The following is a 26,677-nucleotide window of genomic DNA, read 5'->3' on the forward strand; positions in this document are numbered from 1 at the left end:
GAGGTCAATGAGAATGCAGCAGAATTATGTTTCCATCCTAGCCCCATGAGATATTTCTGGTGTAACAATCAGATGCAGGATCTCTATTGCAATCTGTCATCATACCAGACATCACTGGCAGGAAGTGGTTGGAAATGGGCATTGAAATCTTCAGGGAAGGCCCTTCTCTTCATCTAATCACTTCCTCAATCCCTCCTATTGGTTCACATGGTTTATTTTTCTTTTTAATATAAATTTTCAATTGCTCCTAATCTTATTTGTCATTGTTATTTGTTATGAAGTCTGCTTCTGCATGTAGCAACCCTGAGAATGAAATATCTCCATGAGCCCTAGTCACCAGCACTCATACTCTGGTCTTGCATGCTCAGGGCTATGAACTCCTTTATTGAATTAATCAATCTGCAATGTTTTCCTTGTTTTCTATTGCTATCATTCATTCTTTGTCCACAGTACAAATAGCCTTGATTTAGTTATGTTGTCTTTTAGTGAGAAATCCTATTGATCAATTTTATTCTAATTTCTTGAATGTAAAGGTAAAGGTTTTCCCTCAATATTAAGTCTAGTCAAGTCCAATTTTGAAGGGTGGTGCTCATCTCAATTTCTAAGTTGAAGAGCTGTCGTTGTCCATAGACACCTCCAAGGTCATGTGGCCAGCATGACTGCATGGGACACTGTTACCTTCCTGCCAGAGTGGTACCTATTGATCTACTCACATTTGCATGTTTTTGAACTGCTAGGTTGGCAGAAGTTGGGGCTAACATCAGGAGCTCACCCCATCCCACAAATTCGAACTGCCGACCTTCTGGTCAGCAAGTTTTGCAGCTTAGTGGTTTATCCTGCTGCGCCACCACAGCTCCTCTTGCATGCATTTACTGCTAATTCCTTTTATGCATTTTAGGTTTTGTAAGCTGTCTTGAGTCTCGGTTCTAGGAAAATAGTGTGATGCCAAATAAAATTCAAAAATAAAATGAGTTTACTGCATTAAATGTCCGTACATGAAAACCTATTTCTGATAACCATTTGACGCCACTGGACCATCATCTGTTAATGAAAGCTGTCACTTTGAGACCATGACTGTGTGAAGCAACCTGCAAAAGCCACATTAATACAGCCTTCTTGCAATGGATAAAGTTAAAAATCAAATCTGGCAACTGGTAAAATCAAATCCAGCAAGAAGCAAAATATCTTTTTTTTTAAAAAACTGTTTCTCAATGCAAAAGCTCCAGACATAGAAAGAATGAGTGTGTGTTTCAAAGAAAGGCCATTTATTTTGTGCCAAAAATCAACTTTAGAAATATGCCAACCAGTCTGTACAATGTGTGTTTCTGTCTACTGGTGAGGAGAAGAAAATTAAGGCGCTATTGCAATGAATCAAAATTACTGCATGCCGTCCTGCGTTTTAAAAGACTTTATAGAGTACAGGTGGGCCCCTGGGGCTTTCCACTCTGACCTGCAGATGCCCTGGCCCACCCCTCCCATTCCCCAAAGCCCTTTTATTCCTTGTGCAAACTCTTTTTCACTGAGATTATAGGTGTTGTTTCTCTGTAGTTCAACCCCGACTGTGGAACCTCTTCCAAGGAAAGCCAGACTGCCCTTCCCTTGTCTTTCCTCTTGTAGGAAAAGGCCGTTTCATCCATGTAAGCTTTTGACTGGACAGGATCCTCACTAAATATGCTTTAGCATTATAATCTTTTTCTGTGTTATTTTTTTTTTTGTATTTTGACATCTACCTCTGTTTTTAAAGTTAGTCTTGTGAATCACCTTGAGTCCTATTTCTGGGATACAAATCAAAGCTCTGCTAAATTTAATATTCATCCCAGTAGTACCATTGAGAGTCATGACTTATTTAAAGAAATACCCAGTTCTTAGGAGCCCTCACTGCGCAGCAGGTTAAACCGTTGAGCTGCTGAATTTGCTGACAGAAAGGCCAGCAGTTCAAATTCAGGGAGTGAGGTGAGCTCCTGCGGTTAGCCCCACCTTCTGCCAACCTAGCTGTTTGAAAACATGCAAATGTGGGTAGATCAATAAGTACCGCTTCTGCGGGAAGGTAACAACACTCCATGCAGTCATGCCAGCCACATGACCTTGGAGGCGTTTACAGACAACACTGGCTCTTCAGCTTAGAAATGGAGATGAGCACCACCACCCAGTCGGACACAACTAGACTTAATGTCAAGGGGAAGCTTTTATTTTACCCAGTTCCTATAATTTCTAAACACATGTCTGGGACTTGAGGGCAGAGGAGGCACACTTCCTAGAAATTCTTCCTTCTCTTAATTCCTAAAATGCTTTCTTCAGCTACTATGGATTAGTGTTTAGTGATCTTGGTATCAAAAAGCAAAATGTGCATATAGATAATACGTTGGACAAAAATGCAGCAGAATTGTGCTGCTTGTGCTAGACGGGGATTTTAGTTTGGCATGGGATGACAACAATAAATTAATGCACAGGGTGATACCTGGCTTGAAAACAGTTTACGTTAAAGGGATCAAGGTGTCTTAGTAGACCACAAGTTGAACATGAGTTAACAATGTAATTTGGCAGCTAATAAGCCAATGTGATTCTAGGTTGCATCAATAGGAGTATAATGTCTAGATCGAGGAAAGTCATAGTCCCACTCTATTCTGCTTTGTCCATACCTCACCTGGAATAACCATGTGTCCAGTTCTGGGCACCACAATTCAAGAAGGATATTGAGAAGCTGGAGTATGTCCAGAAAAGGATGACCCATTAGAGCCGTAGCAAACTAGGATTTTGCGAGAGCAAACTAAGCCAGCACGAGCGATGCTCCACCTCTTTCTCCGCCTATTTCCCTTTGCTAGGGCAGCGTTGCGAGCATACGCTCGTGCCGCAGCAAACTACAGGAAGCTTGCGCTCGGGCTTGCTTCGAAGCCCCGCCTTTTTCCCCCCGAGGCTGCTCTCTCTCTTGCTAGCATGCCTGTTTTCCATTGCAGAGGGCAGGGATGCGAGCGTACGCTCACAGTTGAATTCTGCCAACTGCGAGAGTACACTCACATCGCTTGCCTAGCAAGGGAAAACAGGCACACTAGCAAGAGAGAGAGCAGCCTCGGGGGGAAAAAGGCGGGGCTTCGGAGCGAGCTCGAGCACAAGCTCGCTCTCGCTTCCAGTAGTTTGCTACGGCTCTTAGGCATGGATGGGAGAGCAGGATGTGTTTAGCTTGGAGAAAAGATGTCTGAGAGGGGATGTGATAACCAATGTCTTGGTTAATAGACAGTGTTTCTTTCTCCCACCGTGGTCATTCCACAGGTATATGTACTCTATTTCTGTGGTTCTCAATGTGTGGGTCCCCAGGTGTTTTGCCTACAACTCCCAGAAATGTCAGCAAGTTTACCAGCTGTTAGGTTTTTTGGGAGTTGAAGGCCAAAATACCTAGGGTCCCATAGGTTGAGAACCACTGCTTCTCTGATCCTCTGAATATGGCAACTACAGATGTAGGCGAAATGTCAAGAGAAAATGCTGCTAGAGCACGGCCATACAGCCCAGAAACCACGCAACACTCCTGTGATAAACATAAACTGTGATAAAGATTTGAAAGAATGTAACATTTAGGAGGGAGCAAGTGTGTGTTCTGCTGCTCTTAACATGGAGAAATAGATTCAAACTACAAGAAAAGAGATTCCATTTAAACATTAGGAAGAACTTCTTGATGGTAAGAGTTGTTCAGCAGTGGAACATGCTGCCTCAAAGTATGGTGGAGTCTTCGGGCTCTTCTACACATGCATTATAACGTGGGTTAAATCGGGTTAAGGGGGAGGGGGGGAGCTAAATGATGTATAGCCAAAATGTGAGAAGAGTCAGGAGGAATCGGGTTAAAGGCTGGAAAACACATGTTTAAAATCAGCCCTTTAAACCCAGTTCCTCCTGAGAAAAATGCACCTTTCCATGACTGTGTAAATCCCACCCCCCTAAGCTGGACTCCTTCCTGTCTCCCATTTCCATCTCAGCTTACTGGAGGAAGCCTTCCATGCAGGCCTGCAGCCTTTGCTTCTCTTCCTCCTCCCTGGAAGATCCAACAGGGAGCCATGGAGGAGAAATCCCCTCTCCCCTATTTCAGCTCTTCCAAAGGAGGGGAGAGGGGGGCTTCAGGCCAATGCCCATCCCTGCTTATCTCGGATCAGCAGGGGTGAGTATCTGGACACCACCGCTGCAAAGCACGAAGTTTGGGCCAGATGTGTAGCCTCCATCCCAAGAGGAAGTGGGGTTTAAATCCCAATTCCTCATGAATTTTTGGCCTGTCTGGAAGGTGCTTTCTCTGGAGCCTGATATGGACTCAGATTTGGAAGTCTACAGTGCAAGAATATACTTCTCTGTGTACACTTTCATATATTATATCCAGTTGAAATTGTAGATGACATGTAAAAGAGATCAAGTTCCATGGTCATGATCCATGGCAATGAGAAACCAAGAGATAAACTGCTGGATTAGCAAACATGAATGTGTATTAATTTGCACTCCCAAAGAACCCACATCAGTGGTGGGAATTTTGAAAGGGGCAACCCATCAACAAAGCAAAAACTGTATGTGCTTTTCATCCATAAAATGTTGAACATATGAAAATATGTGTAGCTGGAATTGAATTCATCTGTAGTGTTTTTTTCACAAAGACATGTGGTTTGTATGCTACTTCTTACAAATATTTTAGATTTGTTTTTCATAATACCCGTATCTTTCATTATGCCTATCCATATTTCAAGAATTTCCATTTGTTTTTTCTTTTACAATGTTGGGTACCTACCCCTCATTTTACCCTTCCTTAATTCAACATTCTTGCCATGATCTGTTAGATGTCACTCTTGCTCAGTCCTTTGGCTAAACAGCTCTAATTTCTGTACTGCCTGAGAAGAGTGGTTGGAAAGAACATTACGTTTTTAGAAAGGACAACTTTAAAATAGAGGAGGAATCCATCTCTCCAGACTTCAAGACTGTTTCTAAGAGGAAAGGGCTCCCTATCCTCTGTGGTCAGCATGGTAACATAGACCACTAGCCTTTTAGAAGTTTTTTTAATTGCAAGCTTGTCATTTTAATAGCTTCCTTTTTCCTGTAGGCCTTCAAGTGATTTCTGACTTATGGCGTTTCCAAAATTTGTTCAGAAAGGGTTTGCCTTTGCTTTCTTCTGAGGCTGAGAGAGTTGGTTTGCTTAAGCTCTCCTAGTGGATTACCATGGCTGAGCAAGGATTCAAACCTTAGACTCCAGAAGTATAGTCCAACATTAGAATCACTACAACATATTGACACTAGCTTCCTAGTACCTTCACTTATTTACAAAGCTGCTTTCATGTTGGAATAAAATAGAATGGTGTGAGAAGGAACCTCTTTTGGTCCGAGGGTTGAATTAGTTTTCTGAGATATCCTCAGAAACCTGTGAGTCAACAAGGGACCCAAAATACCAGTGTTTCCACTGTCAGTAACTAAGCATTAAAGTAAAGGTTTCCCCTTGACATTAAGTCTAGACATGTCCGACTCTAGAGGATGGTGCTCATCTCAATTTCTAAGCCAAAGAGCCGGCATTGTCCATAGACATCTCCAAGGTCATGTGGCCAGCATGACTGCATATGGCGTGCCATTACTTTCCCGCCAGAGCAGTACTATTGATCTACTCACATCTGCAAGTTTACAAACTGCTAGCTGGGCAGAAGCTGGGGCTAACAGGGGGAGGTCACCCTGCTCACCAGATTCGAACCACCGACCTTTCAGGCAGCAAGTTCAGCAACTCAGTGGTTTAACCTGCTGCACCACTGGGGACATTAGAATAGACATTTTAGCTTTTCAAGATGTGGAAGTGGAGAACCAAAGAAAAGCTGGGATACATACAATGGTGTCATATAGAAGAACCCCAGAGAACCAGACAAGGTAAACCAGGTTTGACTCCAAGGTCTTAGGTTCTCCATCTCTGCTTTGGACAGTTGGTATTAAAAGCAAACTTAAAATAAAATTGAGTATTTTTGCTATCCATCTGATTTTTCCATGATAACATTGGGAAATAGTTATAGAGGAAGATAGAGGGAGAGATAAATATTTAATACACTTCTTGCTTCATGAGCTCTCCATGACAGCATCATTCAGAAAATCAAGGGTTTGACTTTACTTCTGTTTTCTGCTCAAAAATGTTTTGAATTGCACCTTCTCTTTAAAAATATGAAAATAAATTACAGGCTATGTGATTTCATTTGTACCAGGGTGGCATAACCAATAAATATTTGCACTGAGTGAATCTGGGGAGAGCAGAAAAGCAATGGATCTTTTTACACGTCTCTGTGCCTCTTAATAGTTCTCCCACTCTTTCTTTGGCATCCTCTGCTCCAATGAGCTTGTGTGGCACCTAAGTGCTAATATGTTGGAAAGGACTCCTAGCAAGAAGGAAACTTTTTCCTGGAGAAAAGAAAAACACTTTTTATCAAGTGGTGTTTGTTGATCGTTTAGAGGAATGAAGTAGGTTGTGGTGTCTTGTAGGAGGAAGGCAGCTGCAGCATGAATAGGGAATGCAACTGCCAGCTGTGGAAAGTCCAGCTTCTTATTAGTTTTTCAGTTCACTTGACAGAGATACATATTAGCACATGGCACGTTTGTTTTAACCATCAAAACTATGGATTGCTTGCCCCCCCCCCTTTCTTCAAAGTGTTGCAGGTGTGCTTGGTTGATTTATCCCTAGGTTAATTCCCTCCACTTCTGTAAGACTGATTTTGGACAAGGACAGTATTTTAAAGATACTTTTCAACAGTAATTCATTTATTATGGCCAGAGTACATAAAGGATGGCCTTGAGACTGCATAGGGTTCTTACTTCTGTCCCCTCTGAAAGTAAACCAGAAGTGATGATTCATCTTTTAAATAGGTTGTAGGGGCTCCTTGCACTGTTTATCTTTTCTTTTTCTTTCTTTCTTTCTTTTTTTTTTTTTTTTTAAAAAAAATCAAAATTGGAAGTGGACTTCAGGCCACTTCTGTTCCCCCCTCCAAACTTTTGGACAGGTGCAAGCAGAAAACTGCAGTTGCCCTGTTGACCACTCCCAGATTTCAGTGTTGAAAAAGTAAGACACCGTTACTCATTATTAAAAAATGTTCAATTGGTTTTCATTAAAAAAAACAATTCTGATTTCATTCAGGATTCGCCAGTGGACTCAAATTATAAGAAAAAGATTCCAATTAAATGCTAGGAAGAACTCCTTGTTAGTAAAAATTATTCAACAGTGAAGTATACTGCCCTAGACTCTCCTTCTTTGAAGGTATTTAAATAGAAATTGGATGGTCATCTGAAAGCAGTGTCTCTCAAACTCTGCTCCTCCAGCTGTTTTGGACTTCTGCCCCAAGAAATCCCAGCCAATTTACCAGCTGTTAGGAATTGTGGGAGCTGAAGTCCTAAACATCTGGAGGAACAGAGTCTGAGAAACACTCTTAAAGGAATATTTTAAATGTGCATGGCTGCAGGTCAGACAAAGCATTCTCTGTGGTCCCTTCCAGCTTTGTGATTTTAATACAAGCAAGTGGTTGACATTGCCTGAAATTTTATATACAGAATTGTTCACTTGGTTGGTTTCTCAGTCACACACTATTCTGGCAAACTTAATAGATAATGGAACAAAATACATTGTTTATAGTACAACCCCAGTATCTGTGGGAGATATTGTATGTTCCTAGGCTTTGCAAGGATACATGAAACCGAAGATAATAATGAAATGTTGAAATGAAGGACTTATAGTTCAAGAATGCCATAGCAGTGGTTCTCAACCTGTGGGTCCCCATGTGTTTTGGCCTATAACTCCCAGAAATCCCATCCAGTTTACAAGCTGTTAGGATTTCTGGGAGTTGGAGGCTAAAACATCTGGGGACCCAGGGCCCTTTCACACAGCCATATATCTCAGAATATCAAGGCAAAAAAACCCACATTATCTGAGTGTGGACTCAGATAACCCAGTTCAAAGCAGATATTGTGGGATTTTCTTCCTTGATATTTTGGGATATAGGGCTGTGTGGAAGAGCCCGCACAGGTTGAGAACCACTCCAATAGAGTGATGACAAAGAACCTAGAAAATTTAGAGATCGGTTATATTTTGTTGAACGGGGATAAATGAAACCACCTATTCTGTTCCGTGGATGTGGTGGTTGTACTGTAATTGTGCTAGAAAATGCATATGATTCTTTTACACATTATACAGTTAGAGGACCTGAGTGGTAGAAGAAGAAGAGGCCTCATATATACTCTTATGTTAATACAACACAGATTTGTAGCAGTGGTTCTCAACCTTTGGTCCTCCAGTTTTGGACTTCACCTTCCAGAAGTCCCAACATTTTAGGAATGGTGGGAGTTGAAGTCCAAAACACCTGGAGGATCAAAGGTTGAGAACTACTGGTATAACTGTAGTATCTGATTGATGAAATGACCTGCTCATTTAAGAGGAGATGTTTACCTAAACCAGGTGATGTTGTTGAATAACTTTGATCAAATCACTCCTGTTACTTCTGCCTATCCTTTTAACAAACAGTGTGTGCCAACAGCCTATTACGGAAGGTGTAAAGGCAAACTGTATCCAGAAGAGGGTTCACATTCTTCCATTTATAAGCACACAAAAGTCACCATAGAGGCCACTGCCATCGCTTGTATTTTGTCTAGATTCATCCAGTGTGATACTCGCCCCATGAAAACAGATTCCCAAAAGGAAAGCTGGGCTGCTAATCCATTAAGCAAAAACCAAGCATACTGTGCCGCCTTTAGTGATGTATGCACATCACTTCAGTCCATTTATGTCAAGCTTTCTCTATCAATAAACACTGCCTTGAAAATTTCAAAGTAAAGCCCCAGCCTCTTCTCTTTCATCCAGATCTCTTTCATTGCCAAGCCCTTGAAAATAAAAGAAGTGTACTAATTAAATTCAGCAGGGTGAAAAGGAAAATAAGCTGAATGTAACGAAATGCTGAAGTCACTGCAGCCCAGAAGTCTCAGTTTCCCTTTGTGGCCTCACATGTGTGTGGAAGAATTCTGAGTAACAGCACTGAAGGATCTGACATGAGAGCCTTGAGCAGAAAGTAAACATTGACCCAACACCACAGTCTGGAATCTCTCAGTGGGCAAAGGAACTATTCACTCCCCCGGCCTTTAAGCTGGTGGTCCATGGGCAAGGGGCTTACTCAGAAGCACAGGACCAAACTGAACTTTTAATTTTTGAGTGAGACACTTCAAGCAAATCTTATCTCAGAAACCTGGATTTGATTTCCATCTAAAATCATAGAAGCGTTGTCTATGATCCAGTGGAGAAGGCAACTTCTCCAGTTAGCAAACTGGAAGAAATATTTGGAATTGACATATTTTTCAGTCTTTGCTAATCCATGACAGTATCTGTCTCTTGTCACTGTAGTGGAAAACAGGGAAGTTTAGGTTGTGGATGCAAAGTAGGGCTGCCAGATAATTGACTTTCTTTCTGCATTTCCACTAAACCATCTATCCAAGTTTCAGCTCCGTCTCTCAAAGTCATAATGCTTCTCAAACTCATAATGCTTAAATTAATTAGCATATACAAATAAGTAGAGCCTGGTGTTTATTTTCCTTGGGGGAAAATATTATTAAAGAGAGGCTGTTATGACATCAATGCCACCCACCCACACTTCTCATCACTCTTTGAATCCAAAGTCTTCAGAACTTTGACTAAACTAAGGCAGCACATTCTTGGAATCATATCCTATTTCCAAGTAAATATGTTTAGGATTAACTCGCTGATCTGCATAGGATAATACCAGTCATGTGTGGTTCACACTGTGTACTTTCCACATCATATTGTGCTAAATGTTTGGTGTTAACTATCAGTTCTCATTGTGCTGCCAGTCATGCTTGGTTGTGAGATCCTTAACATCCATGTCCATGCTATGAAAGAGAGTGCTGGTATTTATGAAGTACAACTGCAAACTATATTTAAGAAGGCTGCCCTGCCAAACTTTGATTTTAACAACAGATATGATACCCATATCCGTGGGACCTGTGTCAAAGTATTCATCTATATGCAATTAAATATGTTTTCTCCAGGCATTTTCTAGATCCTCCAAAATGTCTCTATGGCTGGATCTACACTGCCATAGATCCTAGGATCTGAACCCAGATTATCTGCTATGAACTGGATTCTATGGGTCTACACTGCTAGATAATCTGGGATGAGCAGTTAATCTCAACTCCTCTGTTGTGCCAACTCCACTGGCTGCCAATTTGCTACAGGGCACAATTCAAAGTGCTGACTTTAGTCTATAAAGCCCTAAACAGTTCTGGCCCAGCTTACCTGTCCGAACGTATCTCTCCCTATGAACCATTTAAGATTGTCTGGGGAGGCCCTGCTCTCAATCCTGCCTTCTTTGCAGGCGTGTCTGGTAGAGACGAGAGACAGGGCCTTCTCAGTGGTGGCCCCTCAGCTGTGGATCTCCCTCCCTAGGGATATTAGATCGGATCCCTCCTTCCTGACCTTCCGGGAAAAAAAAACCCTGGCTCTTTGAACAAGCATTTGGAAATGCAGTGCAATAGACAAACATGGAATTATGTACAGTAAGTTGAAACATGGAACGGCTTAGATGGCACTACTGTAAAATGAGATTAACATTTGTTATTATATCATTTTAATGGTTTTTGTATTGATTTTATAATGTGGTTTAAAAATGTTTTAATTGTATATTGTGGATTGTTATGGCATCAAATGGCTGCCAATTGGTAAGCTGCCTTGAGTCACCTCTGAGTTTGAGAAAGGCGGGATAGAAATATTGTAACTAACTAACTAACTAACTAACTAAATAAATAAATCTGGGATCCAATCCAAGAATATAGGGCAGTGTAGAGCCAGCCTATTTTATTTATGGGTCAAAAGTACTTCATTTCGATCAGGGTTCAGAAGTATTCATTTGATGTCTGTGAACATATCTCCTGTGGATATTAATGTCATACTGTGCATTAAAGGCATTTTTAAAATCATTTATCTTTAGCTTTAAATCACTAAAAATTGAAAGCTTTTGGAAAGCTAGAAAAGTTCCCATTATATTATTAAAGGCTACCATCTCCCTTTAGTAGAAACAAAATACTATCAGCACTGTCCATACAAGCCACTTGAAAGAGTAATTTCAATTCTGAAACACCAGTAGTGTGGTTAATACTTCCAAAACTGATGTGTGTTTATTAACTATAGAAAAATTGCTACTTTGTGATGAAGGAGGGAAGCTACTCTGCAGGTAAACACAAGTAAAATTAATTAACTCAACAATCATATGTGAACCTTCCGCAGAAACTGGAACATGGAGCAATGGATTCAAAGTACAGTAAAAGGGAGTCCATCCCAACGTTTAGGAAGAACTTTCTAATGGTAAGAGCTATTCAAACAGTGGACTATGTTGCCTTGGGGCTTGGTGGAGTCTTTTTCTTCTGAGGTTTTCAAACAGAAGCTAGATACATGTTTTTATTGATTTTATTGATTCTGTTATAGATTTATTATTTGATTGTTTTATTATATTGAATGTGTATTTTATGGTCTTGGTACCAACTGTAAACCGTCCTGCAGGCTGTGAGGGATGGTATATAAATGCAGTAAATATATACTGCATTTATATTTATTGCAGAGTATATATATATATATATATATATACACACACACACACACACACACACACACACACACATATATATATATATACATACATACACACACACACACACACACACACACATATATATATACATACATACATACATACACACACACACACACACACACACCCCTGTCCATTTGTCCATAGTGGGGTAGGCTTCTCAAATGACCATGTCAATTTCACTACATCTGGCTAGACTTTTTGTTCTTTTAACTTCTTCAAGGTGTGAGAAATGTGAAGGCAGAAAACAATGGTTTTAATTCTTTCCTTTTTGCACATCATGATTTGAATCAGCACTCCCATACTTAACTGAAAATTAACTTAGGTTTAAGGGTTTACTACATTTTTAAAGTAACATGTATTGTAGCCTACAAATTTCACTACGTAAGGGTTGATACATAAGCAATTCTGGCACAAGCAGACAGTACATTCATCTTGGAATTAGACTCATTCATGAAATGGATACCCTTCAAAACAACTCACTCACCACATCTGAAGTGTGGTTTGAAATATTAAATTTGCTTTTCATGCCAGTGTGCCATTGTGGTTTACACTGAATTGCCCTGGGGATGGACCATATGATATAATGTCTCAGGAAGGGATCACAGGGTTCTGCTCTTGGATTCCAGATCTCAGAATTTGTCACTACTGGTTAAACTAGCCAAAGCTGCTAGGAATTGTGGTCCCATAGTTTTTGGGTGGGTGCTTAATTCCACTGTACATTCCCCAAACATCCAGTACTGTCCCCCTATCTATTTCCTCTACTATAACCATAATCAGTATTTAAATGACTCATATTAATTAGTATAAAAATATGCAGTGCTACAGGAAACCTGAGCAGTTAACTTGAATATATGGGCAACATTGTTAGAAGACCATTTAATTATTTGTTTTTATTAAATTTATTTTCCACTTTTTCCAGTACAAGGAGGTTAACAATAAAATAGATTTTAAAAAATTTCAATTAAGCTGCAGATATTTCTCAATGGGGATTGGAACTTGAGTTAAGGCTATGTTAGACCTCAGATCTCTATGGAGCTCACAGATCAGTCAGCTTTGCTGCCTTAACTATCTGCTAGACCAGTGATTCTCAACCTGGGGTCGGCAGATATTTTTGGCCTACAACTCTCAGAAATCACAGCCAGTTTACCAGCTATTAGGATTTCTGGGAATTGATGGCTAAAAACATCTGGGGACCCCTGTTTGAGAACCACTGTGTCAGACAGGCTTATAGGGAGGATGTGAAATGTAAATCAGAGTCCAGGTATGGAAAACTGTAGACCCCAGACTCCCCGCCTTGAACACTAAGTGTATCTAGATTGCTTAGACATCCTTTTGATTTTTTTCATGTTTCTGCTTTCCATCCAATACTATATGAGTCTTAAAAATTAAGTGTAACTAGACCAATAGTTCTCAACCTGTGGGTCCTCAGGTGTTTGGCCTACAACTCCCAGAAATCCCAACCAATTTACCAGCTGTTAGGATTTCTGGGAGTTGAAGGTCAAAACATCTGGTGACAAACAGGTTGAGAACCACTGGTCTAGATCAGTTTCTAAAACCGTGCTCCTCCAGATGTTTTGGACTTCATCTCCCACACTTCCTAACAGCTGGTTAGCTGGCTGGGATTTCTGGGAGCTGAAGTCCCAAATACCTGGAGGAGTACAGTTTGAGAACACTGGTCTAGATGTCCTTTTGGTTTTTTTTTATCTGCTTCTCCTATCCATCAAGACACTACCCCACAAATAAAGTGTAAAAACATATTTGTCTGCTGATAGCAATAGTAGGAAACATTAAACATTACTACAAGTCTCAGGATCCCTTGGGCAGTAGTACTGCTGCCATAAAAACAAGAGCTTAAACATCAAAAATAAAAGTTCATTACTTTGTTCTTTGCCAGCCCCGACCAACTTGTGGCACTCCATGTGTTTTGGGCTTAAGCTTCAGTAATTCTTAACAGCTGGTAAATTGGATGGGATTTCTGGGAGTCAGAGGCCCAAACATCTGGAGTGCCACAGGTTGGCCAAGCTTGGACTATGCTATTCAGTATCCCTAAGACTACATGGCCAAGAGATTCTGGGGTTGTAGTCAAAAATAGTTTTTTGAAGTTCTACTAAAAACTATAAACAAGGGTTGCTATTGATTGGTCAAACTGCAAAGATATCTGATTTGTGAGTTCAACCAGTTTTAAATAATGTGTAGGTTGATATTATATACTGCTACATAAGTAAAGTTAGGCATAAACAGAATTTGGTACTGGCCTTCTGAATGGGCACAATGGTGGAACTGGTTAATTTGTGGAGATGCTGAAATCTGATATTGATAGAATTGACATTAGAAATAACTCCAAAGGGAAACTGTGTGGCAGAACGATAATCAGGGGAAGAAAGCCTTGATGGCCTATGCATTTCAGACTGTTAGGATATTCCAGGTGATGTAGGCTAAATTTCAGAAAAAAGAGATGGAATGCTACTTCTGAGAATTACTTGCCTAGAAAAGCTTATGAAAATAATAGTACTGCCATAATTAGACAGGCGACTTGAAGGCACATATAGACATGGCTTAAGTTGACCTCTTGTTCTTTTAATAATAATCTTTTCACCTTGTCAATCCACCAACATGGAGTGAGATTTAAGCACAACCATTGCTGACAGATGCCCTTCGGCCCAAGTTGTGTACTGTCAAAGGAAGTTCTGCCATGAGGCAGTGAAACAGCCACTAGTGATGGTAAAGGCTCCTCAAAGGATGATGATCAGTTTTGGATCCTGCATGCCTTGTTTTGGTGCTGGGAGTAGGTAGCAGGTGGCAATCAATGTTCTATTCCAAGTGGGAAACATATCTTGGTCTGGCCCACCAGTAGCATTGAATGAGGAAGAAACCAAGGCATTCCATCAAAAAGATACCCTAAGGATCTTCATAGAATCATAGAATCCTAGAGTTGGAAGAGACCTCATGGTCCACCCAGTCCAAACCCCCTGCCAAGAAGCAGGAATATTGCATTCAAAGCACCCCCAAGAATTGCCCACATGCCTCTGTTTAAAAGCCTCCATAGAAGGAGCCTCCATAGAAAGAGCCTCCACCACACTTCGGGGTTGAAAGTTCCACTGCTGAACAGCTCTCACAGTCAGAAAGTTCTTCCTAATGTTCAGGTGGAATCTTGTTTCCTGTAGTTTGAAGCCATTGCTCTGCGTCCTAGTCTCAAGGGAAGCAGAAAACAAGCTTGCTCCCTCCTCCCTGTGACTTCTCTTCACATATTTATACATGGCCATCATGTCTCCTCTCAGCCTTCTCTTCGGCAGGCTAAACATGCCCAGCTCTTTAAGCAGCTCCTCACAGGGCTTCTTCTCCAGACCCTTGATCCTTTTAGTCACCCTCCTCTGGACACATTCCAGCTTGTCAAGATATCTCTTCAATTGTGGTGCACAGAATTGGACACAGTATTCCAGATGTGGTCTAACCAAGGCAGAATAGAGGGGTAGCATGACTTCCCTGGATCTAGACACTATACTCCTATTTATGCAGGCCAAAACCCCACTGGCTTTTTTAGCTGCAGCATCACATTGTTGGCTCATGTTTAACTTGTTGTCCAAAAGGACTCCAAGATCTTTTCCACACGTACTGCTCTCGAGCCCAGCATCCCTCATTCTGCATCTTTGCATTTCATTTTTTTCTGCCTAAGTGGAGTATCTTGCATTTGTCACTGTTGAACTTCATTTTGTTAGTTTTGGCCCATCTCTCTAATCTGTTCAGATCGTTTTGAATTCTGCTCCTGTCTTCTGGACTATTGGCTGTCCCTTCCAATTTGGTGTTGTCTTCGAAGCACACTCACTAGAACTGCCTGTGCTAATGCTCCTCTCGGAGGGATTTGTATCTACAAAGGCTTTGCCAATCTGCAATAGTGGTAGCATCGTAGCCCACCGCTAGCATGATCATTACTCAGTCTGACCAAACCTACTTGCTCTTATGGATGTAAGTTCTGAAATCCCACAATCGCCAGTGAAAGAAAAGCAATCTAAAAACAATTGGACTTTTTTTAGTGAGAGCATCCTTTTATGTGAGAAATGTACTCACAGAAAAGAGTAAATCTCACTGAGGACTTTATTTGCCAAATGTTTGTGCTGCTGTGAAGAAAGGAAAACCAAAATAAAGAGCAATTTTGTCGTTTACATATATGCCATGTAAATGGCTATGCATTCCAGATGTAGCTTATAAGGTACCTTGTAACTCATCTCTGCTGAGCAATAAAGCTTTTTTGGCAAAAGTTTCAGAAATTTACTGCTGTTTTCTGTCAGCAGCTACAACAGATGGCTGGCACATGCGTGCCTTGCTAAATGAAGTGGGATCTCTTCAGCATGAGTCTTTGATCTCCGGTGGCATGTCCACAACACCAAGACGCAAAATACCACAGCAGAGCAGAGTCTAAATATTAAATGTTCAGAGCTTTGCTTTTGATATGAGGACTCCCTTCCCTTCTTTTCTTTTTAATTGTGCCCACAGGCCCAATCCACATTCCGTATTGCAACTGAAGTCAGAACAGATCTTTCTCCTGTTTGGTGATGGGAAAATACAGTGAGTCTACTATGCAGAGTAGTGGATTATGCACAAATTCAAACCAACCATAGGCTGATGACTTTGTAAAGCTGCCTTTTGTGGTTATTGGCTGGGACACAGGATAAAAGTATTAAAAAATAATCATGAACAACTGAGGGAAATGTGAACTGCTTGATGCCTTATGAATGAAAGGGTGGTTGCAAAAATAAGGCAAAGAAGTTCATGACAAACACATTTTAACTATATTCATCCAGTAGTTATTTTGAAATGTGGCTTTTCACAGCATCCTACTAAAAGAATGGCAGCAGGAAACCTAGGATATCTCTATATCAGGCATGGGCTAACTTCGGCCCTCCAGGTGTTTTGGACTTCAACTCCCACAATTCCTAACAGTCAGTAAACTGGCTGGAATTTCTGGGAGTTGAAGTCCAAAAATACCTGGAGGGCCAAAGTTTGCCCATGCCTGGATTGCAGTATCCCATTTGGAGCGCTTTACAAACTCTTAAGCAGCTGAGAGGGGAAAAGGAAGAAACATGAGGCTGTTAGAAATTGTGGGAGTTGAAGTCCAAAACACCTGAAGAGCCAAAGTTTGCTCATGCCTGCTCTATATTCTACAATTAATTCAGTTTTACACCATTTTAACTGCCATGACTTGATGTTATGGAATGACTGGAGTTTTACTTTTACAAGGTCTTTAGTCTTCTCTGCAAAAGAATGGTAGTGCCTCACCAAACTACAATTCCAACGATTCCATAAAACTGGGCCATGGCAGTTAATGCAATGTCAAACTGCATTAATTCAGTGATGTAGATGTGGCCCTAGTTGTCCTAATCTGTCAAGTCTGGGAATCCAATGTCCCTCCAGATGCTGTTGGACTGCAACTTTCTGCAGATTTAGCCAGCATAGTTAATGGTGAGAAATGCTGGAAGTTGCAGTTTAGCAACAACTTAAGGATCACATGAGTTCCATTCCTATTTTTAGTATAAGAGGAGTCAAGATAAAACCCGTCAACTTTGGAACTATATCCCATTGCTAGTCCCAATGAGAGCAGACTCACTGAATCAATGAGATTTGTGTAAGCATTGACTTAACCTTCCTTCAACTACTAAAACACCAAGACCTAGACATATTCGAGTGAAATGGAATATTCCTTCTCAGTAGCTATCAGCTCATCTGACAGGTAACAAAAAGCAACGCACACAAAATTGAAAGATGGGTTGGGACAACAATAAAATATGAAAATATGAAAACAATAAAAACACAAAATATAATATGAATGGGAAAGGGGGCTTTTAAAAAATTACAATTTCAAGAATTATCCAGCTACATAGACAGAATAAATAGGGTTTTTTTTTCATGTCAGGACTGACTTGAGAAACTGCAAGACGCTTCTAGTGTGAGAGAAATGGCCATCTGCAAGGACATTGCCCAGGGGACACCCATATGTTTTACCATCCTGCAAGAGGCTTCTCTCTTGGCTCCACATGATAAGCTGGAACTGACAGACAAGACAGACGGGAGATCACCCTGCTCCCCAGATTCAAACCATCGACCTTTCGGTCAGCACTGTTGCTGGCACAAGGATTTAACCCATTGTGTCACCAGGGACTCCCTAGAATAAATGGGTAAAAAACAAAGCTACGGGGGGAAATACTTTAGCCTCTTAAAAAAACTCTTCATATGACAAGTGTTTTTCTTTTCCTCGTGGATAGGCATGACTCTGGGATAGAAACATATTACAATAGACACTGATGGTGATAATTCAACTTATGCATGCCATTTTGGTTTCACAACAAATAATGATACTGAAATTCCAAAAGTTGTATACTACAGACCAACTCCAATCAGTACTAGAATCACAGAATTATACAGCTGGAAGAGATCACAAGGATCATCCAATCCTCTGCCATACAGGATTCACAATCAAAACACCAGCAACAGATGGCCATTCCGCCTCTGCTTAAAAAACCGCCATGTTCCAAGGTCGAACAGCGCTTACCATCAGGAAGTTCTTCTTAATGTTTGAGTGGAATTTTTTTCTGGCAATTTGAATCCATTGATCCATGTCCTGGTCTCCAGAGCAGCAGGAAACAAGCTTGTCCCCTCCTCAGTGTGGCGCTTATTGATGCAACCTTGAATCACATTGGCTTTTTAAGCTGCTGATTCACACTGCTGACTCATGTTCACCTTGTGGTTTATTATTATTATTATTATTATTATTATTATCATTATCATTATCATTATTTATTTCTATCCTGCTTTTCTCCCAAAATGGGACTCAAAGTGGCATACCGCATGTAAAATCAAGACAATTACAAACAAAAAATACAAACATGAACCCCAACGAATGAGAAATTAACAACTTAAGATATTAAAACATTATGAACTTTGATTACACATGACAACTAGCATAAAACTAGCATAGCAACATACATTAAAAACATACCAGTTAAAACCCATGTAATGCCCTATTCCTTTATGCTATGAAACAAACCAATTGCCAAAGATCCGCTATATAGTTTACACATTTCACATCACAATGACTGTCAATCTACTGGTCGTCTTCAGGGAAGGCCTGCTTCCAAAGGAAGGTTTTTACTTACTTCCAAAATGACAACAGTGAGGGGGGCATTCTAACCTCTTTTGCGAGGGAGTTCCAGAGCCGCAATGCCACCTCTTGTTCCCACCAGCCGCGCTAGAGATGATGGTGAGACCAAGAGTAGGGCCTCTCCTGACAACTTCAGGCTCGTGTGGGCTCATAGGAGGATATTCGGTCTGATAGGCTGGGCCCAAACTATTTAGGGCTTTAGAGGCTAAAGCCAGCACCTTGAATGGAACCCGGAAACAAATGGGTAGCCAGTGCAATTATTTTGGCAGCAGTGTAGTTCTTTCCCTCTGCTCTGCTCCTGTGAGCAATCTGACAGCTGACCTTTGCACCAGTTGAACTTTCTGAACGCTCTTCTGGGGCAGCCCCACGTACAGTGCATTACAGTCATCTAATCTGAAAGACTAAGGCGTATACCACCATGGCCACATGAGGCTTTGGGAGAGACGGGTGCAGCTGGCACACAAGATTTATCTGTGCAAAGGCTCTCCCAGCCACCACCGACATCTGAGCCTCCAGGGTCAGCGCTGAGTCCAGAAGGACCCCCAAACTGTGGACCTGTGCCTTCAGGGGGAGTGTGACCCTATCTAGCACAGGTCGCAACCCTGATCAGTCCTACGACTGACTAGGAGTACCTCTGTCTGGCCAGGATTCAGTTTCAATTTTTTAATCTTCATCCATGCCATCACAGCTGACAAACACCAGTTCAGGACGGCATCCTTGGATTGTGGTGGGAAAGAGTAGTAGAGATGGGTGTCATCTGCGTACAGATGGCACTAAACTCCAGAATTCTGGATGATCTCTCCCAGAGGTTTCATGTAGATGTTAAAGAAGATGGATGACGGTACTGAACCCTGTGGGACTCTACAGGACAAAGGCCATGGGATCAAGCAGGTATCCCTTGGTGCCACCTTCTGGATCCGTCCTTCCAGAAACAGTGCCCCCTAGTCCCATTCCCGTGAGGTGGTCCAGAAGGACACCATGATTACACTCCTATATCCTAAAGTTAGGCCTCAGGCTCAGGTCCGTAATGGGGATAATAATGAATTTCATAGTAATTTGTTTTATATACAGTCAGACTCAGACCCATTTAGTTCAGTACCAGAAGTAGTGCTATGGCACCTATTCATACACAGTTACTTTACACGCCTGTTGTAAGGATGATTGAAATGAGGTCTATGAACTACTCTGTTTATTGGACAGATTACATATATAGTATGAGGAATGAGGTGTCCTTCAACCTAGATTGTACCTATACCAGTGGTTCCCAACTTCTGGGCCTCCAGGTGTTTTGGACTTCAGCTCCCATAGTTCCTAACAACTGGTAAACTGGCTGGGATTTCTGGGAGTTGAATTCCAAAACACCTGGAGGCCCAAAGGTTGGGAACCACTGAGAGTCTGCAGAATTAAGGTAGTGTGGCACCACTTTAATTGCCTTGGTTCAATGTCATGGAATCCTGGTATTTGTAGTTTGGTGAGGCACCAACACTCTTTGGCAGAAAAGGCTGTATACTGTGTAACACTACAACTCAAATGATTCCACTGAATTGAGCCACGGCAGTTAAAGTAGTATCAAACTAACTACATTAATTCTACAATGTGGATGCACCCCAATTTAAAAAGTAAATGCCACTCCTGGAGGCTACACTTTTAAATATAATTTGCCCTTTAGATATAGAGGTAACCATGGGAAAGGGTGGTGGTGTCAAGAGCCACAAAAAAAGTCCCCCAGGGCGAACTGCCAACTTTGTTGGGCTCACACTTAGCATAGTGGTTGAGTCCTTGGATGGGACTTGGGAAGCCAGGCTCAAGAGCCATGGGATTTCTTTACTGATTGATCTTGCGCCAATGCAACCTTGCTCAGCCTGGCCTGTCTCAAAGGGTTGTTATGAGGGTTAGGCTGGGAAGAACAGTGAGCCTTAAATGTAGCTTAAATAAATAAACAAAGTATATCAAATAAATAAAGTGTGTGCACAATATACCGTATTCAGTTTCAGCTCCCTTTTATATGATGTTCTACTTGATGATATGTTCTGAACTAGATTGTGAACTCTTTGCTGGTAAGGGAACAGAGTGCCATTGAAGAGGGAGAGAGAAAGAGAGAGAAGGAAGGCTGTTTACCTTTTTTGCTTGGCATAGACATAATTTATTAATATTTCTCATAACAGATGATTCAAGGCACCACTTTGTAGCAACCTTCTGGCACGCATCTGGAATATTTTCCACGAATATGTGTAAAAACTAAATATTTGCTCCCATTAAACATATTGCTTGCCTTCCCCCTCCCGGAGCCCACCAGTTGCACTACTCTCTCTGGGCTTCAGACCCTACCTACCCGTCCGGTTGCTTGCCAGGTGAAATTCATGGAGGGAATATTGACTGGAATCGCTGGCATCCGCTGCTGAGCTTTTCTGAAATCGTGAGTGAATGGGGCCATCTTCCCCTCCGAAACTATCAAAATATCCTCTTCAAAGCCTGTAAAACAAAACCAATTAACTCAAAACAGGTGGGAGATTAAATCCAAAACTCAGGATGAAAAGCAAACGTTTTTACCCCGAGGAGTTTTTACAGGAAGACAAACAGGCGGGCTCCCCTTCCGAGGGGCTACTCCTGCTTCCTACACAGAAAGCATTAACATGGAGGGAAAACGTGTGCAGACCACATGTTGGGTGTCACGTGTGGTGAACAAAGCACAAGCCTACCGTGCCGGACATGCACAGGTGATGGAACAGCAACTGGCTGTTCCAGATGGACACTACATGACAGACCAATCGGGAATTCACAGACCAACACACATTTGGGTGCCTCAAATGTTAGATGGGTTCTTGGATATATTTGATCTGATGATTCAAAAAATTGCACAATTTTCTCCCTATCACAATGGTTCTAAACCTGTGGGTCTCCAGGTGTTTTGGTCTACAACTCCCAGAAATTCCAGCCAATTTACCAGCTTTTAGGATTTCTGGGAGTTGAAGACCCAAACATCTGGGGAGCCACAGTTGAGAACCACTGCTCTATCAGCTCTGGTTTTTGAGATACAGAACATGTGCCATCTACCAGTCTTTATCTGCTCACCCACAGAAAATAACAACAACCATATCTAAGAAAAGAGAGCTGATCCAGTCTATGCAATACAATTTTTTGAATCAGCACCTCTAATAACTCCAGGTGCAGGTCTAAAATCAAGACACCAAGAATATTTTTGGTGGACTGTGTTATTATTCGTCCTCTTCTCCCTATGGTATTATTTTTATGTGCCCTTGTATGTAAAAAAGCACATGTATCCGCCTGCATGGTTATGATGGGCAATACAGGCAGTCCCTGAATTACAAACATCTGAATTACAAATGACTAAAGAATGGGGCTGAGACAAAAAGAAGTGAGATAAATCTACCCCTCGGAAAGGAAATTCACTTCTGAAAAAGTCACCATGGGGAAAAGATGTCTCCACTGAAGCTTTGTCTCCAGTCCTTGTTTCCACAAGGAGACAATTTTCTCAAAATACAATCATCACTTATGAACAGAGGCATGAACAGCAAAAGAAACTTGGCACACTGGTCCACGTTCTGGTTACATCCGATATAGATTACTGCAACTTGCTCTACGTGTGGTTGTCTTTGAAGACTGTTTGGAAGCTTCAGTTGGTCCAATGGGCAGCAGCCAGATTGCTCACCGGAGCAGTGTACAGGGAGCATACAATCCCCCTGTTACGTCAGCTCCACTGGCTGCCAGTCAGCTACAAAAAACAATTCAAAGTGCTGGCTTTAGCCTATAAAGCCCTAATGTTTCTGGCCCTGCTTACCTGCCTGAACGTATCTTCCTCTATGAAGTACCTCAGAGATTAAGATTGTCTGGGGAAGCACTGCTTTCTGTCCCACCTTTTTTGCAAGCGCGACTGGAGGAGACGAGAAACAGGGCCTTCTCAGTGGTGGCCTCTCGGCTCTGGTACCCCTTCCCTAGCATCATTAGATCAGCCCCCTCTCTCCTAGCCTTCAGAAGGAGGGTTAAAACCTGGCTCTGGGATCAGGCTTTCAGAGAACAGCACAGAGCAATACTATAATTGGAATATGTGCAATGATTATGGAACGGCCTTAGACTACAATTTTTCGATGGAGTGATTTTAACATTTTTGAATGTTTCATTTTAATTCAATTGATTTAAAGCTTAATGTTGCATGTGTTTAAGGCATTGAATAATTGCCATATGTAAGCCACCTTGAGTCCACCTTGGGGTAGAGAAAGGCAGGGTATAAATAGGGTAAATAAATAAATAAATAAATAAATAATGTCACGTGAATGTTAACCTTTCCCTATGCTATCCAAAGCATGTATGAATGTGTGTGTGTGTGTGTGTGGCTCTGCTGGCTAGTGGGACTTGCCATTCAATAGATTATGGGGAGCAGTATGAATCCTACTAATAGCTTATCAATAATTTTGATTACCCCCCCCCCTCCCATTCTTCACTTACTTCAGTTCACAGAATGCCCCAGCCAGTGGAATTGTGGGACCCAAAAGTAACTTATCTAAGATCTGTACCCAGCAGAGGCTTCATATGTGAAAAAAGTGGCCTGCATGATATTTCTTCTTTCCCATTTTCTTGCTTTTTAAAAGATAAATTAAGAAGGTAAACTTTGGAAGAATTCGGCTTAAGATACTCCATATACTTCTGCATAGAATTACATCACATTAAATCAAACCATGAAAATGAACAAAATCTGGCTACCAATATTGAAAAAACTGAAATCAGGACAGTAAATAAAGAGCAACACTCAAAAAGCAGTGGACAAGACTCAATCAGGGCCAGCTAACACCTCCCAACAAAGGATTCCCCCCAGGCAGGAAGCAGCCAAGCTTGGAAGCTGCAAGGCTATTCAGTGCTAATCAAGCTGGCCAATTGCTACTTTCACTCAAGCAGACAAGAGTTCTTTCTCCCACCCTGAACATTCCATAGATATATAAACCCAAATTTCCTAGTTTTCAACAGACCTCTGAGGATGCCTGCCATAGATGTGGGTGAAATGTCAGGAGATAATGCTTCTGGAACATAGCCATATAGCCTGGAAAACTCACAACAAACCAAATCACACTGCGTTAAAATTATGAGGGAGAAAGTGAGGGGTAGAGACCCACCCAACTCACTTCAATCTGTGGTGGCCAGGCAACAAACTCCCACAAAAGTGTGCGAAAGAAAGCCCTTGATGTGCATCCGTGTCCTGCGGTTTGTGCAATCACCATCAGGGCTTCAAACTGGTTCCAGGATTTCCTGTGTAATCATCTGCACGCCGAAAGAAGTGTCTTTAATGCGGGTTTGAAACTGCAATGTCAGGACTGCACCAAGGTCCAAGAAAACAATCATCTAATTTGCCTATGTAAACATAACTTGAATGGCATGATGTAAAAATATAGGAGCTGTGATGGGTCTGTTGGCATTCTATCCATTCAGAGCAGTCAATCAGATGCCTATAGAGTGCCTGCCCATCAATATGATATGGGCACAATGACCTCTATCCATTGTGGTTCCACAAGGTGCTTCGCAACCTGAGGGTCGGGACCCCTGGGGAGGTCGTGAGAGAGGGATCTCCAAAGACCATCAGAAAACACAGTATTTTCTGTTGGCCATGGGGGCTCTAAGTGGAAAGTTTGGCCCAATTCTAATGTTGGTGGGGTTCAGAATGCTCTTTGATTGTAAGTGAATTATAAATCCCAGCAACTACAGTTCCCAAATATCAAGGTCTATTTTCCCCAAACTCCACCAATGTTCACTGCTTTTTGAGTGTTGCATGTGGGCATATTGGGTATTCGTGCCAAGTTTGGTCCGGATCCATCATTGTTTGAGTCAACAGTGCTCTCTGGAGGTAGGTGAACTACAACTCCAAAACTCAAGGTCAATGCCCACCAAATCCTTCCCGTATTTTATTGGTTGTGGGACTTTTGTGTGCCAAGTTTGGTTCAATTCAATCATTGGTGGAGTTCAGAATGCTCTTAGATTGTAGGTGAACTATAAATCCCAACAACTACAACTCCCAAATATCAAGGTCTATTTCCCCCAAACCCCACTAGTATTCACATTTGGGCATATTGAGTATTCATGCCAAGTTTGAGTCCACAATGCTCTCTGGATGTAGGTGAACTACAACTCCAAAACTCAAGGTCAATGCCCACCAAACTCTTCTCGTATTTTGTTAGTTGTGGGAGTTCAATTCCATCATTGGTGGAGTTCAGAATGCTCTTTGGTTGTTGGTAAACTATAAATCCCAGCAACTACAACTCCCAAATGACAAAATCAACTCCCAAATGACAAAAACTTGGGCCCTCCAGGTGTTTTGGACTACAACTCCCACCATTCCTAACAGCCTCGGGTCCTTTCAGGACCCGAGGCTGTTAGGAATGGTGGGAGTTGTAGTCCAAAACACCTGGAGGGCCCAAGTTTAGCCATTCCTGCTATAGGGTGCCTGCCCATCGATAGGACATGATCACAATTACCTCTCCCATTCAGATTCCTCAATGAGAAGCACTGAGAAGCATGTTGACTCTGATCCTGAAGGAAAACCTTCTTGGAATCGGGAGTCTGAAACATCCGAGCAACTTTTCCAAGCCCTTCCCCAGCCAGGTGAGTCACCTACCTATCAGGACGCGGGCTTGATGCGCATCAATCCACAGGTAAAGACTGTCCTCCTGGGGCTCGGCGGCGCGGGCGGGCGGCAGGTTGCCGGAGCCCAGGAGGCAAGCGATGCCGCAGCAGCCCAGCCAAAAAGTAACGGGGCGCCTTTCACCTCCGGCCATTCCTCTCTCGGCTGTATTGATCCCCAAGGGGGCAAAGGGGTTGCCTGAAGGGCTGGGGCAAGGACGGTCCTTCCTGGCGAGGGTGAGGGCTTCTGGAGGGGTCGCCTTTCACTCTCTTGGTCGTCCGGCTCTTGCTTCTCCTTGCTGCTGCTGCTGCTTCTCCTTCTGCCTCCGCCAGGAGTGGGTTTGCTCTTGGGAACGGGTTCGCCGCTAGAGGGCGCTGTGGCACAAGGCGCCCCACGGAGCCAATCAGAGAGGGAATTCACCTTTGATTGGCTCCTTGGGGTGCATTGTGAGTACAGCCGCAGTTGGACACTTCAACTTCTATGGTTCTATGCTATGAAATCATGTGAACTGTAGTTTCTTTTTTTTCTGAAATCATGGGAACTGTAGTTTCTTTTTTTCTTTTAAGATTTTTTATTAAAGGTTTGGCACAAGAGAATACACCAAAGTTTTGGGTAATTACAGTGTTGGGAGAGAAAAAGAAGAAAAAATAAAATTATTATTGTTAATGATAATAACAACAAGGAAGATGATGAAACCATGGATCATATCCTCAGCTGCTGCAAGAAAATCGCACATACAGACTACAAACAGAGGCACAACTCTGTGGCCCAAATGATTCATTGGAACTTATGTCACAAGTACCACCTGCCAGCAGTAAAGAACTGGTGGGTTCATAAACCTGCAAAGGTAGTGGAAAATGAACACGCAAAAATACTGTGGGCAGGCCCTCAGGGTGGTCTGCGAGAAGGCCTTACTAGTACATTATTTAAAGTGTTATGTTTATTCATATCATGATCTGATCACCATGCTCAATATATACCATAGGCATGGAGGTATTGCGACAATTTTTTTGTTGTGTCAGGAGCGACTTGAGAAACTGCAAGTCGCTTCTGGTGTGAGAGAATTGGCCATCTGCAAGGACGTTGCTCAGGGGACGCCCAGATGATTTGATGTTTTTATCATCCTTGTGGGAGGCTTCTCTCATGTCCCCACATGAGGAGCTGGAGCTGATAGAAGGAGCTCATCTGCACTCTCCCCCTATTCGAACCTGCTACCTGTCAGTCTTCAGTCCTGCCGGCACAAGGGTTCAGGGGCTCCATTGGGACAATGAT

The 26,677-nt window shown here is 42.0% G+C and overlaps 1 protein-coding gene across 2 annotated transcripts in view; it reads right to left on the reverse strand.

The window, feature by feature from the left end:
* The window catches only part of WIF1 (WNT inhibitory factor 1), a 50,557-nt gene extending 24,797 nt beyond the window's left edge, over window positions 1-25,760 (reverse strand). Inside the window, exons 1-2 of one of the 2 annotated variants that reach the window (XM_067469088.1) lie at window positions 25,400-25,760; window positions 21,113-21,252 (exon numbers count right to left, since the gene is read on the reverse strand). In XM_067469088.1, coding sequence (XP_067325189.1) covers window positions 21,113-21,252; window positions 25,400-25,559 — 300 coding nt within the window. In that variant the 5' untranslated portion in view covers window positions 25,560-25,760. The remainder of the gene's footprint in view (window positions 1-21,112; window positions 21,253-25,399) is intronic. The other variant, XM_060777517.2, reaches the window with a different exon arrangement.
* Between the last annotated feature and the right edge of the window lie 917 nt (window positions 25,761-26,677).

This window comes from Anolis sagrei, chromosome 5 (genome assembly GCF_037176765.1).
Source record: "Anolis sagrei isolate rAnoSag1 chromosome 5, rAnoSag1.mat, whole genome shotgun sequence".
Taxonomy (NCBI): Eukaryota; Metazoa; Chordata; class Lepidosauria; order Squamata; family Dactyloidae; genus Anolis; species Anolis sagrei.